General features: G+C 40.5%; 1 protein-coding gene across 1 annotated transcript in view; it reads right to left on the reverse strand.

Moving 5' to 3' along the window:
• Positions 1 to 19,421, reverse strand: part of celsr2 (cadherin, EGF LAG seven-pass G-type receptor 2) — a 61,696-nt gene that overhangs the window by 24,269 nt on the left and 18,006 nt on the right. Inside the window, exons 2-3 of the mRNA XM_042406006.1 lie at positions 14,642 to 15,355; positions 4,640 to 4,862 (exon numbers count right to left, since the gene is read on the reverse strand). Of these exons, the coding sequence (XP_042261940.1) occupies positions 4,640 to 4,862; positions 14,642 to 15,355 (937 nt within the window). The remainder of the gene's footprint in view (positions 1 to 4,639; positions 4,863 to 14,641; positions 15,356 to 19,421) is intronic.

The following is a 19,421-nucleotide window of genomic DNA, read 5'->3' on the forward strand; positions in this document are numbered from 1 at the left end:
ACTGAAAAGCATGTGAGACTTACTAGTGTCTGTGTTTTCTGGTTGTTTACTCCATTAACATGCAGCTTAAATTTTCCTCAAAAGGACTAATTAATCATTATTTCAAAAAGATCAATCTCAATCTGGTTCTGAAACAATCAATTAGTGTGACTTTCTGGTGCATTAACTGTTTTTCTCAGCCTGAATTCAGCTCCAGCCTCCATGTAAGCTGTTTTTTTTTTTTTTTTTTTTAAAAGAAGAGATGTCATTCACAACTCCAGATTTCTATGGATGCTCTCAGACAACATGAGCAGCCGCCCCACCACCCCAACCCTTCATTTAGTCCTCAGGGTCTGAGGTTTTACTGTATGTGATGCTGTTTGTGCAGTATTCTTGAGCTGAAGAGGAGCCAGGGGGCACGGCACCGCTGACCTGCTTACTGAGAAAAAGGATAATCATGACCTCGGAGGAAAGAGGATGCCGATGCTCCAGCTGATGATAAAAGTAGAGACAGAACACAGACAGAGCAGTCCGACGGCTTCTATATATTCAGTGCAAAATACAGAACGTCAACTAGTATTACAATCCAGAGTCTATTACTCCGCAGCAGCCCTCTCGTCTTTGACGTATCGATTTAAAAGGCTTCTCCACATTGCCCCCCTGAGTCCTCTGAGCTATGAGAGTAATCAGCTGGAACTAAACACTGACTCAACTGGCATCATTGCGTGTCACATTAGGCACCCATCAGTAAAAATAACAACCAGTCTGTCCTTATGTAGGGAACCGTGTCACGCTATGATAACACGCTGAAAAGCATGAGATGTGTCCAGCAGGGAGGGAAAAAAAATTAGACCTCTATTGATTTTACAACATGTAAGTGTGAAGTAAGGCTACAGAAAGAGGATGTGTTCAAGGAAACACTTATTGGCGTCCATCACTTTGGTTCAGACTGTTATATCTCACCAACTTACTGGATGGATTGCTGTGAAATTTTGAGCAGACGTTCATGTTTCCACGAGGATGAATCCTAATGAATTTGGTGATCCATTGACTTTTCTTCTAGTGTCACTATGAGGTTTACATTTGTGGTTTTGTGGGAAATATCTCAACAGCTACTTGGATGGATTACTGTTAAATTTAGTACACATTCCCCTAAGGATGAATTATAATGACTTTGGTGATCCCTTAAAGGGTAAAACTGGTGATTTTCTGTATTTTTCTTATTGTCAACAAATCTCAAATGTAGAACCAAACCAACAACGAACTCATCCTATTTACACATAAGAGCTGCATCACTACATTGTATATTGTAAATAACTTTAGTACAGAGCCAAGAGGTCGTGATATGTAGGAGACTGAAAACATGATTGTTGTTATTAGTCTTTGGACTAAACAAACTAATGTGCCCAAACTCTTCATGGAACATGTCACCCAGTGCAGCAGTGTGACTCATTTTTGTGTTTTTAATAGTTTTTGGACAACAGAGCTTGATGGCTTGGATACAATATATCAGGCTTTGGATACACACACAATACTTGTAAGTACGATGAGTTCATTGTTGGTTTGGCTCTACACATGAGATTTGTTGACAATAAGAGAAATATAGAAAATTTCCAGATTTACTCTTTAACTTCTTACACTTTAATGATGTAGTGCCACTAGCAATACATTGGTTTATGACCAAATTAGGGCTGCAACTAATAATCATTTTCATTATTGATTAATCTTACGATTACTTTTTCAACTAATTGATCAATTGTTTGGTTAGTAAAATGTCAGAAAATTGTGGAAAAATAAACATTTGTGAGAATCACAATTTCCTAAAGCCCTACAAGGACACATTGGGTTTAGTTTATTCAACTGCTGAAGAAATTCAAGATATTCAGTTTACAATGATATTAAAGAGAAATATATATATATATATATATATATATATATATATATATATATATATATATATATATATATACTTTAGACTTTGTATAGGTTGAACCGTGACCCACACCTGACCCACACATCAGTTCAGTCACACAGAATATTAGAGACTTCAAGATCCATCACCATAATCTGTTTAAATTGATGCAGTGCTAATCCCATAGTACTCTGTACTTTTTTTGTGAAATCTAATCCTTAATTGCAGAGCTCCACAGCCAAATATCTGCCAGAATGATACCTAAAATTAGCCGTCACTCTTGAGTAAACAAGATAGACATCCTGAGCCGCTCATCATAACAGAAGCTCTTTCTGAGAGAAACCTGATCAGTGCAGGCTCAGGTAACAGAGCTACTTGTTGACCTCACCTGCCTCGAGCTCTGAGTATCGGCACCTTTTACACAGCAGCTACTTCACAGCTTCTTTGACCTGCCAATGAAATGTAGACCGCTTTCAAAACTGGTCTGAGCAGTTCTCCATCAAAAAAGGCTGTCATCTGAACCTCGCTCAAGGAAGGGCCGAGCCCATAAGGCTCACAAGGGAGATATTATTTCCACCGGCAGCCATTGTGAGTGTCAACCCCTGCCAAGCGCGTCTAAGGCGACAAACATCACAATAAGTACAGCAAAATGGCAGGACACATTCCCTGTGATACCATGCGAGAGGTGATACTTGTTGTCACTTGTTGTGACAGATATCAAACAGAACGGACGGCTTTTATCGTTGATTACATTTCATCACGTGGAGGATTCCTGCTGTCTTTGCATGTGTTCAGCATTCACAGCTCATCTGCTCATTTCAAAATCCACCTCCAAATGATCAACCACCTTCAGCTTCAGTTTCAGCCTCAACCTGCTTCACCTGCATCACAATTAGTAATAATAAATGTATAAATAATAATAAATTCTGACACTCCGTGGAACCATTTGGTGCAAGAAAAACACCTTCACGAACTAGAGGCACATGCATAAAGTGAAATAAAAACAGAAATGAAACCTTGAAAAAGACTCGACTAAAACTATCTTGTCTAGTTTCAAAACCAAAGTAATGAAATTTACATGAGATGGTGGCAGGTTGGCTTTTTCTTTTTGTGCTGTGTATGAAAGAGAAGGAACCTTGGGCTCAAATCTTTGCTATTTTTACTAAATGCTAATTATGGCATGAAATAGCACCTCCAGCTTTCAGGGAAATTGCCAGCGCTTTCACTGACATCGCTGTTTGCACTTCTTATGTCATAAATTCTTCAGAGAAAAGTCTTGTCTGAAAATTGACTGAACTGAGATTTCTTTTGAGTCTGCAAGTGTTTTCCTTTAGTGTAACATGCAATCAAGCCCCTACCTTTATAATAGTTAAAGATGAATTGAAGAGGAGAACGAGGCAAATACATTTAAGAAGAGTTTGTGATGTATTGTCTTACGCAATACATGTGCGGCTGTTTTGTTTTTAAGGGGACTTTTTCCTTGAGGGTCTAAGGATATAAGTTGTAAAGCCTATTTGTTGTTTTGGGCTATTTAATGAAATTGATTTGACTTTTCTCTACAGCTAGATTAAAATGTAACATCCCTTCTCAGAATACAGGGACTATATTTGCTACAGGGACACAGAAAATAAGAAAACCAGAACTGAAAACAAATAGGCCTAAGAGTCTAAACAGCATTGCTAGCAATGATAATGCTAACGTGTTGATGTTTAGCAGGTATAATGTTCACCATCTTAGTTTAGTGTGTTGACAACGCTAACATTTGCTAATTAGCGCTAAACACAGCAGGAATGTCATTAGTTTTGCAGAGATTTACGTAAATAAACCAAAGTATTGTACAAATAAATTTGTGGATGCTAGATGAAAAGATATATACAGTTCACCTGAGGGTAAACATGACATGTCTATAGCAAGTTTCATGCCAATCAAACAATTTTTAGTGAGATATTTCACTAAAAAATCAAAAATGTCAAACTGCTGGTGGCGCTGGAGGAAATGTTGTCAGTAACCACTAGATGTTGAGATTTTTCAGTCTGGACCAAAGTGGTGAACTGACTGACAGACTGATGTTACCATCTCAAGAGCCACGCTGCTAAAGTGGCTAATAAACTAAACAAATACTTGACATTCTACCTGAAAAAAACTACTTGAACTAACCTGACGCTGACAATAAAAGGGAAGTTAACTATTCAAAAATGACTAGGACTCCCAAACTACAATAACAACATTACATACACGTACATGATGACTGACACAGAGAGCCAATCATGTCTCTCAGGCTTTAGCTTGGCGAGGGAGACTGTAGTGAAGGGCGCTGACTCACAGCTCAAAGTGACCAGTGACACTGACTGTAAGAAGATCAGGCTCACTCATCCTCATGTTATGCAAGTCTCTTTCTTTTTAGCATTCACCAACACACACCTCACAGGCTGCACCTCAGTACAACATGCACGCCTCTAATGTAAAATATGTTTTAGCAGCGGTTCTGTATTTATAGCGCAGGTTCTATAATCTGACACCAAAGTGGCTCTACAGGCGATGGCTGTTCATCTGCTCAGTGATCCCATTATTGCTATTGAACACCATTACGGTTACATAAATGTGAGGTAGGGGGAGAATACTTCAGTAGAGGTGAGAGCTGGACAGCGCGAATGCAGAAGTGGGTTGTGGGGGTGGATGAGGAGTGACTCACAGATTACTGAAAGGCGCAGGTGATGCAGCTTGTTGCGGGGAGGCGAAGGTGCTTACGTGAGAGAGAGGGTGAAGTGGAAGCGCTGGCGGAGGCCCTTGAAGGTCAGGAAGGAGTGCGGAGGGAAGTTGCGTGTGGTCATCTCACAGTAGGGCTTCTCGTAGCCGCCCGGTGGGCACTCGCACTTGAACCCGCCGACAAGCAGGTTCACGCATGAGCCGCCGTTCTTGCAGACTCCCGGGGCGCAGCGGCCGGAGCGGGATGACAGTTCGCAGCGTTCTCCTGGAAACAGAGAGATGGGTGGAGGAGGAGAGAAATGAGGATTAATATTGTTTGTGACAGGCAGCATCACCACAGTCATCAGGGACTCATACTGCTATATTTTTTCTCTCTGTGACTGCAGCTGTCATATATGTGTCATTATACTGTAAGTGTAACATTATCCACCTCATATCAGTGACTGCGAAAGACACAACTGTATTGTTTTAAACATACAGGAAAAAAATAAATTGTGACAACGTTGACAAAGTGTATCAGAGGAAATCTGGCAAACAGGCAAAATGACGAGCACTAGTTTCTCTTTTCGACCGCAGTTTCAATCTTTCTTTCTCCTCTGTGTCACACACAGCATGACTCCCTCTGGGAATAAGGCTGCAGTTTGTGCTGTATTCATATTCAGAGGGACAACATGATGGCTCAAAACAGTTGGAGGTGTTTATGCATTCAGACAGTGTCAAACAAAATCACTGCAGTTTCTGCCGACTGTGGTGACTCATGTTGATTACTGTCAGCTTGATCACACTTAACAGACACTTCATAAGTTCACGTTTACAAGGACTCATTTTTTAAAGATATTATTATCATTATTATTATTTTGTTTGCATTTTGCCTTTATTGGATAGGGACAGTTGAGACCAAGAAAGCAAGAGAGAGGGGTATGAGGTGCAGAATCAAACCGTATACGTCTAAGCCACCAGGACATTACACGGTTGACCTGAGAGAAAAAATAAATAGTTGTCTCCAACCTATCAGACGCTGCGATTAATCAAAAACTGATTTACAGAAAGTCTCTTCCAGAGTGAATCTATTTTGATGTTTTGTCCCTCATTCACACCCATAAAAGGTTGCATATGTCTGTGAGCTCTGAGCAGTAGAACCCAAGACTGAGCTTTCTCTCTAAGATTGTTCAAGTTTTATATTTTTTGGAAGGAGAAAATAAATCATCTAAGATTTATCAAGCGACTCCTTCATGTAGGGAACCACTCCAAAGAAACATCAGCTAAAGGTACATGATGTGTCTCAAGTTCAAACTGTACAAGTGATTTGTCTGTTTGTACTTCTGTTGATATCACTATGCCAACACTCACAACTGTTTTTATTACCAGAGCTAAAATAAAACACCACACAGTCCAAAATCTGATTCCTTCAAATCACAATTTCAAAATGCGTTCAAATCAAGTTTTATCCTGTCAAATAAAACAAGTAAAATTTCATCATTTATGACTCAAAGACATCTGTGTATTATTGAATCACAAACAAGTTCTGTAAATTTATATTAAGTTAATCTATGACGGGGAGATTTACTTCAAACCAACACACATCACACCTGCAGCATCGATCTCATTATGCTAAACTGTGAGTGACAGAGCGAGACAGGTTCCAGGTCGCCTCAGGCCAACAATGCAACAATCAAACAGTGATCAATATGAAGGGAAAGCGAGCGAGACGTCCGCAGAAAGTGAGAGTTTGTCCCTATTGAGCCTTCATCATCCTCCTCGGCCACCGCGGTCCAAGCTCACATGTGCCATTTGTCTGGATCGTCCGGATGAGAGGCTGCAGCAGTTGCTCAGGCGAAACTGCGTGCTCCCATGCGTAAGCTGGAATTTGTGTCAAAGCCACTCAGTCAGCAGCGTGGAAGACTTCCGCTGTGTGCAGCACTACTGTAACACTGGCACACACACACACATCTTTATCCAGCACCACTGACACACAGGCCTTTTATTTACTCTGACTATTAATCACTCCCTTCACGCTCTGCTGAAAGTTAGTTTTAGTTCTGCTGTAGGGGTGCGTCGACTCAAAGTACATTCAAAAGATGCCGGTTGAGACGATAAAGTAACTGATTTTGACGCTTTTTTAAAATTTGAAGTGGTTATTTTAGACCACAGAAGAAGAAACTTCACTCAGAGGACAGAGATTAAACTTTCAGCTGCAGTTTTCAACAAAGCATACATAAAATGTTAAAAAAAATCATTAATTAATGCTTTGCAGTTTACTGACCTGTACTACTGCCTAAATTAAAACCTTTCCTCTGTCAACAGTTTGTTTTGTCTGTTTCACTCCTCCCATGAACTTTTGAACCCACAATTCCTGCAGAAAAGCTGCAGAGCATCAGGGCAGAAAGTTTTGTTAAAGATTTACAGACATTTACAACTGTGGGCTTGAAGGTTTATTGTTAAGTAGAAAAACCCTCAACCTGTCATTATTGTAGGTTTTATTTATGAGGGAAGAAGACACACCCAGGCATCACAAAAGGTCTTTTCATCTATGCTTTGTATGGATTATAACGATCTGTAAGGCATAAATAAATTGTTTTTTGGCCGTTGATGAAGGCATTGGTGGCAACTTTATAAGTATCCTAAATCAAAATTGGTATAAAAGTTGTAATAAGTCAGTGTGTCGTGTCTCGTTGCATCTCTGCTTCAAAAGCAACAAAATGGAGCAGAATAGCTGCTCTGCTCTGACAGCCTGTGACAATTTGCTGTCATGTTCTTACTGATGCCTCCTGATGACAAACTGGGAGTGCTGGCCAGCCAGCTGGAAGAGGAAAATAAAGCCTTTCTGTTACAGCGCTGTCTGCCTCGTTATTAATTCAGTAACTCGCTGTAGGCAATAAAGTACCTGTGTTTCTTTAAGCTGTCGCGGTGGTCAAATATTGCAACAGCAAACAGATGTAATGAACAGAGACACTGGGATGACAGGACTTAGAAAACACATATAACAGTACAGTTTGATGCAAATTTAGATAGATTTACCTCACTGATACCTGATAAAATGCTTCTCAGTGTTCAGTTATTCCCTGTGGGGCGTCTCCACCACAGGTGCTCCTGAACAGCAGCTTTGCGTTGCCAGGTGACTTAGACTTAGAAAACTTAAATGTCCTCTGAGAGGCAATTTGTGGTACAGCACAGAACATATAAACACATTAAAAGCACATCAGAAAATCATCACAAAAACAATAGTCCAAGATCATTCACTGCAGCTATCATAAATATCATCAACGTCCAGACAGACATGTCAATAACTGTATACCAACAGTTATAATAAAAGTAAACAGTGAGTAAACTGCACATCCTCTATGTATCCATGTATTCCACATCCTCTAGTCTGTGTATTTCCCCAGACTCTCCATGGCTACGGCATCTTGTTTAATTGAGTTATTGTCATGGGACTAAATGAGTTTTTTGCTCGGTTGGTTCTGATCTTGGGGTATCTATATCTCAGACCAGAAGGGAGTGGCTGGAACTATACTGAAAGTGGATCCATGCAGACCTTGTCTGCCTTCTCAGTCAGCCTGGTCAGGTACCAGCGGTTCAGGTTAGCCTGCTGCTCCCTCACGATTTTCCTGCAGGTCTTCACAGTTTTTCCTAATTTGTTCTTGTGAGTGATTTTGGACAATATACAATAACAAAGGATATTTTCGATAAAAGATTTGTAAAATAGAGTTATTTTGTTATCAGTGTTAAAAAAGTTCAGCTTTCTAAGAAAGTAAATGTGCTGTTGGCCCTTATTAAAAATAGCATCAGCACATCGGTTCCAGGAGAGTTTGTGATCTATAATAAGACCAAGATACTTTTACTCCATCACCATCTCATTCTCCTCTCCTCTGATCCTCGATAGAGCGGGTGGTGGAGCGTCACGTCTAAAATCTAAAATCAGTTCTTTGGTCTTGGATGTGTTCAGATTAAAATCTGGCCTCTCACCAGTCAACAGTCATTAAGAACTGGACCATGTTTGACTTCATCCTGTTCCAATAGGCTAAACAAGGAGGTATCATCTGCAAATTTAATTATATGGTGTCCAGGATATCTGCTGCGACAACATCTGTGTGTAAAATATATAGCAAAGGTGACAGCACACTGCCCTGTGTTGTACCAATAGAGGTAAAACGCAGCTCTGACATGGTGTTGCCTTTCTTTACCCTTTGAGATCTGCCCATGTGAGTGGAGCAGCAGGGTGGGGAGGGAGGGGGGGGGGTCACAGTCACAAATCCACAGAATATCCTGATCAATAATTCAAACCCGTCTCCTCTGCTCTATTTGTGGCCCTCTATAAGTCCCTCTCAGTGCCCACACTCTCTGTTTGCTGCCAGCATGAATCATTAAGGCATCAAATTGCACAAACACCTCAGAGATCCTGCTTTTATTTAGACGGGAGGAGATGCGCTGTGCTTTTTAGGGCTCTACAGTGCCAGAGCCCAGTGGTCCCAAACGCAGCGCCATGTTGGGATAAACTTTCTTGGATGTTCATGAATTTCAGTGGACTCATTGCTCTCATCATTTTGGGCATAATTTTTTGATTTTTTTTTGCCATACAGGAATTCAGCCATTTTGGATTTTGTATGGCATGGATTTAATTTTACAAACTTGTTTGAGGCCTTTAAGATGAGCAAATACTCACAAAACTTTGCACCCATGTTCGAACTCGTATATAGTATTTCGATTTGATATCACAATTGGGTCTGGGTGTGGCATGTTGGCTCTACAGTGCCCCCTAATTACTTTTAGCATTTTTGAGGTGCTAGCGGTGCTCGAAAACTCACGAAACTTTACAAATTCAATTAAAAAAAAAAATTATTTGAATTCAACTTCAAATTTGGTAGGTGACATCTAAAGACCTTCTTTGATGCTAAATTGCGAAGCTTTTGAGTTTTCATGGAACGTCCTTGGCGTAACATGCCGGTCAGTTTTTCCTAAAATATGAAACAGGAAGTTGTTGTAACTCCACTTCACATCGTCCAATCTGCTCCAAATTTCTCATGTTTCATAAAAGTCCAGCCTGAACAGATCTATATGTCAATATTGAGTCATGGTCATAGCGCCACCTACTGACAACAGGAAGTCAGCCTTATGTGACACACATCATCCTATTTACATTAAATTTACATGGTGTGGTCTACACATGATAATTAGTGGGTGTTCGCTAGCGCCACGTAGTGGACACAGGAAGTGATAGTTATCTCCTAAATGCAATGTCCAATATTCATGAAAATGTATATCCATGTCAGTTGCCCTCTGGTAAATGTATTGCTGTGTTAATATTTCACTTATGTAGTGTTGTCTACTGGCAACAGGAAGTATCCAATAATACTGAAAATTCAGAGCCGTTACAACAGACCTCCAGTAGCGATACCCCGGGTGCCGCTCCCTCTGACATGTGCGCAGCTTTAATTAATTTTTGTTTTTTAGTTAATAAACCTAATCATATGCAAACATTATACTGAACATAAACTGTATATAAATGCATATGAGCTGATTTCTTCTCATAAATATAATGTGTGACTAGATTAATTTATACATTAAAAGAAAGGCAAACACCACTTGCCACAAATTATAAAAATCGACTGCGAGCATTAAAGCAAATCTCATCACATGGAATATAAATTCAGATGTTAACACCTCTGCCTTCACATTAGCAAAATTATTCTTGTTTTTGTCAAATTAAGTAAAAAAAGTAGATTATTTATCTGCAAAATGGATTAGTAGCATTTTATTAATCTTTTAGCCACGTTCATAACGCAAATTGATCCCAGAGGAGAGAGAATAAACAAAGCAGACTCGTGAAAATCAATAGTCTTAATAATTATGTTACTCTCTGAAATTCAAGCCTCACATTGCTGCAGATATAAATACCGAAAATCCACAGCAGCTCTTATTTATCAGACCACTAAACAATCAGCAGTGTTCAGTTCTTCATAACTGGATAAAAGAGATTTTACAAAGGATGTAGTGCAACTATAAAACACACCCATATGATCAAACTGTTCCTGCAAAGGAAGTTTGTACCTGAACGGGTGTTTCTGGGCTGCTAGGTTACAGGGGAGCATCACCGCTCCGCCTGAGTGGGCAGATCCCTCCGGATACTCTAAAAGCACTGAGCTCCGCTTTCACTACAGCAGAGACTCAGTTTGTTCAAACACAGAATCTTCCTGCAATGACAAGGAGATGCAAATAGTCTTGGCTGATGCAAGAAGTAGCTCCGGATTATGAAATTTTATAATGACGCTGATGATCAATAACGCAATAACATGATCTCGAGCTGTATCTGCAATCAAACCTTCTCATTACATCTCACGCTGAAACACTTTATAGAGATACACTGATAAGGAGGGTTCTTTCGATTGGAGCTTTCAACTCAATCACATGATCTTCTTCAGCAGATGCAGTTGGCCAGTTGTTAAGGAGCTGTACATGTTGCAGTTCTTAAAAATGGACATTTGAATGTCTGCATATGACAGCATCTGTTGAGGGAGATTGTGTGACATGACCGAAAGCTCCAGATCAGCTACTAATGGATCTTGTTCTGTTTGTCAAAGAGAACTTTTAGTCTCAGCATTTTAACAAATATATGTCTCTCTTTTCCTTTCTATGTTCTTTGGTGTAATGGTGGTATAATCAGGTCCTGTCATGCTCCTTTATATTATGGATGAATATAAATATGCAAAGACGAGAGACTGAACATAACAGCAACATGCAAATGCTCTAATTTAAAACAGTCTGTGTGTCTGGCATCACTTTGTTTATTCCTGCCATCTCTCAGACACATTTTAGTGGCTTTCAGTGCTTGGCAGGTGTTAATTTCAAACACTGGTGTGAGATGATATGAAAATGGGAGCGTAAACATCCATCAGTTACTGTTCCAAAAAAAAAAAAAAACACGTCTGCACATTAAAACCCCACAAATGCATTCTTGATTTCTGAAAGAGTTACCAGAGAAAAGATAAAAAAGACTTTCTCATCACAGGGAGACAGGTCAGCTGGTGAATTATCACCACAAACACATGCAGGATGCTGCTTTTCAGACATTTTCATACGAAATGTTGCTCACACTGTGTGTTTTAAGAGAACTGAAGCTGGATAACATCTTGTTGTTCAGCGTCTGCAGAATGACTCAGCCGAGCCGAATCATTCACTCTGTCCTTTTGAAGAGTAGCAAAGATGATGGCTGTTATATTTTTTCATTTTCTTCCCTTCTACCATCTGGCAACACCCACGGTCCAACAGTTCCATACCACACACACACACACACACACACACACACACACACACACACACACATCCATGTACCATTAACACAAACATTCCCCAGATTGTCCGTCCAACTTTCTTACACACATAATTGCAGCTATTCAGCACTTAGCTACCCACCCGAAGCACATGGAGCAAGCAATGTAGCGTGCTCTCACACACACACACACACACATACACACACACGCACACACGCACACACCACATTGTAAAGACTGATGAACCCAACGCTCCCTGAAGCAGAACAGTGGGAGCAGTAGATCACAGCGGAAAATACATCAAATAAAACCGGCCTGTGTGATCAGACGGTCTGACAACGTGATTCAAACATCTTAAACCATCAACTTTAGCCACATATTCACTCTCAGGTAACTCTGTGAGTCCTGCATACTGGATATAACGGCGTCTGGGGACAAACTCCCACCTGGTGGAGATTAATGTGGCTAACTGTGGTCTCTGCCGCTTTCAGTGTAACCAAAATGAAAATACGCCCACTGCACCCACTCACACACTCACTCTCCCTCTCTGCCCTCTCACGTTAAAAGCACCTACAGTTCAGCTCCGACACCCACAGCTGTGCATAAGAATATGTAAGTGCCACTCAACCTGCGACTGAGCCCACACACTCAGATGCCGACACTATTTCAGGCTTCATAAACAGCGGCATAAATAGGTGAAAAACCTTTTAATATTTGACGAGGATTAATGGAGCTGAGGCCATTAACTGGAAGCACAAAGACAATGTGAATTTCTGCAGTTTCTGCTCCTCAGTTTAGCTTTTTTTTTGAAGAAATTTGTTTATCTGTGGTTTTAGTTGAAGTAACAACTTTTTAGTAGTTTTGAAAATCAGATTTTCCAGAGGGAGAAAGCTGTACCTAAAGCAGAGCTGCAACTAATGATTGTTTTCTTTATCAGTTAATCTCATAGTCCTCTAAATTGATTAAAGATTAACCCTTTCACTCATTGTGGAAAATTCCCATTGGCATGTTTGATGTTTTCAAATGTCTTCATTTTAATATCAAAAGAGTAAGAAAAAGAGAAAATATTCACATTTGCGAAGCTAAAACCAGTGACCAGTGACTTTTTTGCTTAAAAAATGACTTTAATATTGAATTATTATTGGCCCATTTGCTTCCAGCTGGAGACCTTTGTTGCATGCCTCTTTCTCCCCACATCTCCTGTCTGTTTTTACACTATCAGCTATCAAACAGAGGCACAAATGCCAATATATAATATAAGTATGCATTTGAGATGATACTGCAGCAACAACCAGTCACTTTGGGGTAGAAACCTTACATTTACACTTCATTGCTGCAATATTTAGTTGATCGCCAAAAAATTAATCGGTAACATCACCTCAAACAAAAATAAACAAACAGGGCACAAACATGTAATAAATATAACACACAATCATATGTAATAAACCGACATGATGCTTCAAAGACAAGATGAAACTAAATCACATTAAAAAGTCAGGATTTGACCCACTTAACCTCTCAACGAAAACTGGGGGTAACTACCCTAATATTCATACCGTATTAATTAGCATATTTTAATTCCCTTCCTCTTTCAACTCTTTTTCAACTTCTCCCTCTTTCCTTTAACCATAAAAGGAGAGAGCAGACAATCTTTAACCCTTTGAGGATGTGAATACATTTTAGAGACTGAATAACAATTCCTGCAGCTGGTTTGCAATTCTGCTGCCAACAGTAATAAATTTATTCTTCATTATCGCTTTTGTCTCAACATATTGTGTGCTTTGTGATATACTGTATATACAGTATTTTTTTGGTATTTTTACCACAGGCTACTTTACAGCCAGGGGACACTCTCCATCTGTAGCCATCTATAATTAATAATTTCCTTCCTTTACTCCACTCAGCAATATTACTCTGAACAGAGAAACTGCTGTTGTTTTTCTCTGCTGCAAAACACTCAACTCAGAGTAAATCTCTCTCTGAAAAGTCCCCATGCAGCCTCCAAAATAGGAATCACAGGACAGGAAGCAGCTTTGTTATATCATCATTCCTCCGGCTCTTTGGACGTTCGCTTTGAAACACAATCCACTCCTACAGCTCAGGATGAACTTTGGAGCGTAGGTGGCAATAAATATGTAGGAATACAGGTTATTTAAAAGGCAACGGGACGCACAAACGCTGCACAAAACTGTAGCAAAATGACACCACCGATATTTGCTACTAATGCAGGTGTAAACAAACCTTTTTGCCATTCAACACACAAGATTTATGTGTTTTCTTTTCTTGCAGATCACTATGATTAAAGCCATAAGCAACTTTAACTTCTCCTGATCAGGAAAATAGAGATACAGAAGAAGAAGAACTAACAAAACCAATAATCTGATTAGCTCAAATTATCTACTAAAATCCTAGAAATGTGTAGCAGCTCTTAACAGATGAGTTTACTTCCGCTACGGTTGACTGCTGAGGGGATAATCTAATCAATAACTCATCACTCAGCCTTTGTCTGCAGGGCTACCAGTGTACAGGACAGTCTGTGTCTATAAAGAGGCAGGTTCAATAAAGAGCTGAAGACGGGAGTGAACGGGACAGATGTAGACATTAAAGCTCCCGGGGGATTTTTGTGAAGGAGGAAGAAATTAACATTGTGGACAGCTCGGCACCCTCTGCTGCCATTTCATCTTAGAAGACACAAATCTTATTAATTGGTTAATGAAGCCATGAGATGAGACTGACTGTAAAACACTTAAGTCTGATGTGAAATGAGGTTTCTCACCTGTGTAGTCCTCAAAGCACTCGCAGGTGTAGCCTCCCTCTCTGCTGCGGCACACGCCGTGCGCTCCGCAGGGTTTCGAGTAGCAGAGGTCAATCTCAGTCTCGCAGTAGTCTCCCGTGAAGCCGGCAGGGCAGCGGCAACGCAGCCCAGCGATGGGGTGGATGGGTCTGAACAGGATGGTATCGGAGGCAACAAACGGCGCCAGGCTGTCAAACTTAAGCACGGACACACACTTCATGTAGTTCTCACATGGCTCGCGCAGGCAGATGTTGTCGTCAAAAGGAAGCACTTCCTGGGAGGAGATCTGAGCAAGAAGGCTACGGTTCAAATACAGCCTCTCCTGGAGTTCCTCCGAGCCGAAAAACTCCGCACCTCCGCCGCCACCTTCGATCTCTCCCCCGGCCCTGTCCCCTCCCTGGCCGAGTCCCGGGGGCCGCTGGTGACCCTCACCCATCGCAGGCACGGCCACAGACAGGCTGACGTTGAGGATGCGAGCGCTGACGTCCGTGTCGTCTTGGATGTTAAAGATGACGACATCTTCGGGGGCGGCGGAGAGGACACGGGCCACGCCGTCCAGGAACTGGGCGAGCAGCAGGGAGAGGAAGTGCTCCTGGGAGGTGTTGGCCAGCCGCAGCGTGATACTGTTGGACAGCATTTCATCGGTGATGATGGTGACTTGAAGAAGACACTGAGCGGACACTGAGTGGAGGCCATCTGAAAAGACAGGAGGAAAAGGACGAGTGGTTGAAAAAAAATGACAAAAACGATTAATTGATTATCAAAATAGGCGATTAACTTTCTGTCAATCAACCAACCGTTGCAGCTCTAGTTGAAACAGATCTGTTCACATCCGACCACAACACTGTCCACCTGTCAACAGATCTATCTCCATGTGACAACTCAGCAAACAACCCACTGGTGAAGACTGAGTGATATAGCTGAAAGCTCTTGAAAAAGCTGATAAGTTGACGTTGAAATGGGTTTGATTTGTCAAATAAATGTTACTGTCGACAAATCCCATGAAATGACTAAAACCAACAACATGTTCACTCATCTCACAACACTTTGACTTCCCTAACTTACTGTAGCACTTAGCAACAAGCCCATTACATCCTACTGGGGACGTAAATCTTTAAAAACGTGTCACAAATATACATTCACTTTTAAAAAAGGTTAAATAATTTCCTACAACAGCTGGGCACTGTAGTTTATAGCAAATGTTCCCCAAACGGACATGAATAGTGTATTTATTGGGGACTACTTTCAACTGTACATTTGGTGCACTAGTGAGTGTTTACACCACCAGGATGGTGAATGTGGGATTGTCTCAAAATAAACTACAGCGGCCATGTTCATTGGCCACTTCTGCCAGTTTATTTAGTGGGATTTATTGACAGTACGAAAAAAATATAGAATTGCAGCAGACCTACAGTATCTAGTAAATAACATTTAACAAAACATTTAATATTGTCTTAAAAGATGAGTCTATAAACTCATGAGAAGTCCAAAGAAAAGTAAAAATTACTGGCAACTGCAGCATCAATGTGTTCAGCAGCTGCTACAACACTACATGCAGGACAGATGCAGGCAGATGCATAATGGAAGATTTACGCAACAGCAGCTATCAGATCACCAGGTCGTCATCAGCCGACCCGCATGTGTAAACAGACAACAATATGTTTGTTACTGTAAATATAAAACCACAGGGATGGAATTAAAAGCAAAAAAAGCGACAAATGGTACTCATACTCTTGGCTTGGACGAGTGTTTTTCTCGTTTTTCCTCATGTGCCAAAACAGACGACAGACGTATGCCAAGACGAGCAGAGAACAAGTGTATTGTTTCCTTTCAATACATTCCAAGTTTCTAATCAGCAATTTCGCGCCTGTATTCACAGCTCACTTTTTTCCTTTCTTTGTCCGGAAGCAGAGATGCTCCTTCATTATACATGCCATACTGAGAGCCCGAAGTCTCAAACAGTTCAAAGCATTTCTCTGCTCAGCAAATCTCTTCTATACATTAAAGACTTTGCTTTGAATGTAGATATGTAGTGTTTTCAAGTCTGTTATTGTACAGTTAGTCTTGACTGTACGATACATTAATCCCAAGTTAGGCCTTCATTAACTAATGCATGACATTGTATGTAGACATAACTGTTGAATAAAATCATCATGCTGCCTTGCATGACAAACATATCTCAGCCAGCGGTTAAACAATCCAGTGACTTATGACTTTATTAAGCTCATTTTTTTGCTTGTTTTGTTACTCTGACCATATTTGCAGTAAAAGGAGAGCTGCATTTCAGCTGAGAGTCACAGACAGGAGCAGCCAGAGCACGGCTCACTGAGGAGGAAAATTATAATGAAAACAGCCTTGATCACAAAGAACACAAAGGGACGTTCTGTATATAGATAACAAGCACAAAGCCTATGGATCTGTGTCTGTTACAGCTGACAGAGGCTGCAACAAATGTACAACTTAACCTGGATCATTTACCTCTCTGCCCAGTGACATGATGTCGACCCCGTAAAACGAAAGTTGCACAACAAACTAAAATCATGTTTCTCGACCAGAACAATCTCAGGTTTATGGTCATTTTTCAGTTTTAAACGTCGAACGGCAAAATTTCGGTGTGCCTGAACTCACTCACCTCACCAAAACCTGGACTGCATGTGATGTAATTAATGCTTCAAAACCCAAACTCACCAAGTAAGGTTGTAGCAGTGAACTGAACTCAATGAACTGAACTGAGAAATGGTGTGTTTAATTTCCTGTGAATCAACTGTTTATTTCTAAGAGGAGGATTTTGTCATTTTGTCTTTCAGAAGTTACAAAGTCACTTTGGGGTCACAGATAAAGACCTCCATCATTTTGCCTCGCCGCTGGACTGCAGGTTTCTGTCGCCTCGAGAGCAAACACAAAACCGGCTCAATCAAATCAAATGTGTCATGAAAACAAGCCTCCGCCTCTCCCTCCAAAATAATCAATGGGACGCTTTGTTTGGGGTGTCTGGACGCTGGCCAGAGAGCAGAACCTGTGCGCAGAACTCACACAAACAAACAGCACTGCCCAAAGTTACCAGATCCCTGTTTGGCACTGGGCGAGTTTAAACACAGAGTGCCAAGGGAGGGGGGAGGAAAAGGAGGAGGAGGAAGAGGAGGAGGAGGAGGAGGAGGGGTGTTATAGAGGAAGTGAGACAGAAGCATGTTTGACACGGCTTTAATCCTTCTGCTCTCAGTCAAGAGCTTCCAGCAATGTAATAATACAGGGCCTTAGCAGAGGAAGTGGAGAGGAATCAAAGGACAGAAACAAGTTGGGTCGCTCCTCTAATTCACAGTTTACTGTAAACACACACACACACACACACACACACACACACACACACACACACACACACACACACACACACACACCTGTGTACACAAGAAAACACTTGCATACAAGAGGAGAGAACTTAACAGGGAGCCATGAAAGTGGCAGAATAGTTAAGGATCTGTAACTTCCAAGAGGGTACAAATTTACAACTAGGGCTGCGACTAATTATTATTTTCATTATCAATAATAATATTCTGATTGTTTTAATGATGAATTGTTTTCGGTAGTGGTTGGAGTCTGAAACCCTCCAAGGGGCCACAAGATGAATCTGAGGGGTCACGAGAAGATTAACAGATTCAGAAAGAAGAAAAACTGTTTTGTTGACCTCTTTAAGCCTCTAAAAAGTATCCAAATTAATCAACCGGAGAATGAAAAATCACTCTTTTTATAAGACATTTTGTTGACATATAGAACATGTGAAGAGGGGGTGCAAGAAGACTTTACTTCATTTTCAGAGATCATAGGGCAGAACGGTTGCAAACCACTGGTCTAAGGTATGAAATGTCATAAAATAGTAAAAAAAAAAAAACGTGATTTTGCAAACCCTAAATTCAAAATATTTAAATTATTTTATTTAGAGCTGCAACCAATGATTATCTTCATCATGAATTATGGATTTGCTCATTATTTCCTATTCATTTGGTCTATACATTTTCTATTCATAGTGAAAAACGCCCATCACATTTTTTCACAGCCCAAGTTGACATATTTTAATAGTGACTTTTGTTCGATCAACAGTCCAAAACTCAAAGATATTCTTTTTAACATCATAAAAGACAAAAAATGTTTGACTGATGAGCTAATTGATTTATTAGTAGTATTAGTGTTACTACTTTGGGCTCAAATTTTTATTGCTGCAACATACAATTTGTGGAAAACACTGTAGTTCTTTGGCTTCATATTTGTGGATGGCCACACAGACTTAAATGGTGACCTTAGTGACCTTTAAGATGTTTATAGTTAAATTAAGAAAAATCCTAGCAGAGTCATCATCAGTCATTTAAGAAAAACACTGCAGCTATAAACACACACACATACACAAACAAAAGGTTTATTGAAATCAAGATGAGTTCTGCAGGCTGCTACAATCTGTCCCTGAAAAATCTGACAGTTTTATTTATTCCAGGCTTTAGACAGAGATGTGTTTAAGCTGCTGTACAGTGAAGCAGTGCTGTTATTACAGAGTCACAGTGTTGTGAGTGACAAATTACTTACTGTAGACACTGAGATCCTTTCTAACCTGACAGAAACAAACCAAAAAACAATCTATTTTCTACCATGACCAGTTTTCTCTTCATCCATTCAAGCCCATTATAACCGATACTCTGCAGCAACAGTAGCCAGAAAAAACAGCTCCCAGTGAACGGGGGCTCTTAAAGGTTAGTCCATGTATAAGGACAGACAT

This window comes from Thunnus maccoyii, chromosome 3 (assembly GCF_910596095.1).
Source record: "Thunnus maccoyii chromosome 3, fThuMac1.1, whole genome shotgun sequence".
Lineage (NCBI taxonomy): Eukaryota > Metazoa > Chordata > Actinopteri > Scombriformes > Scombridae > Thunnus > Thunnus maccoyii.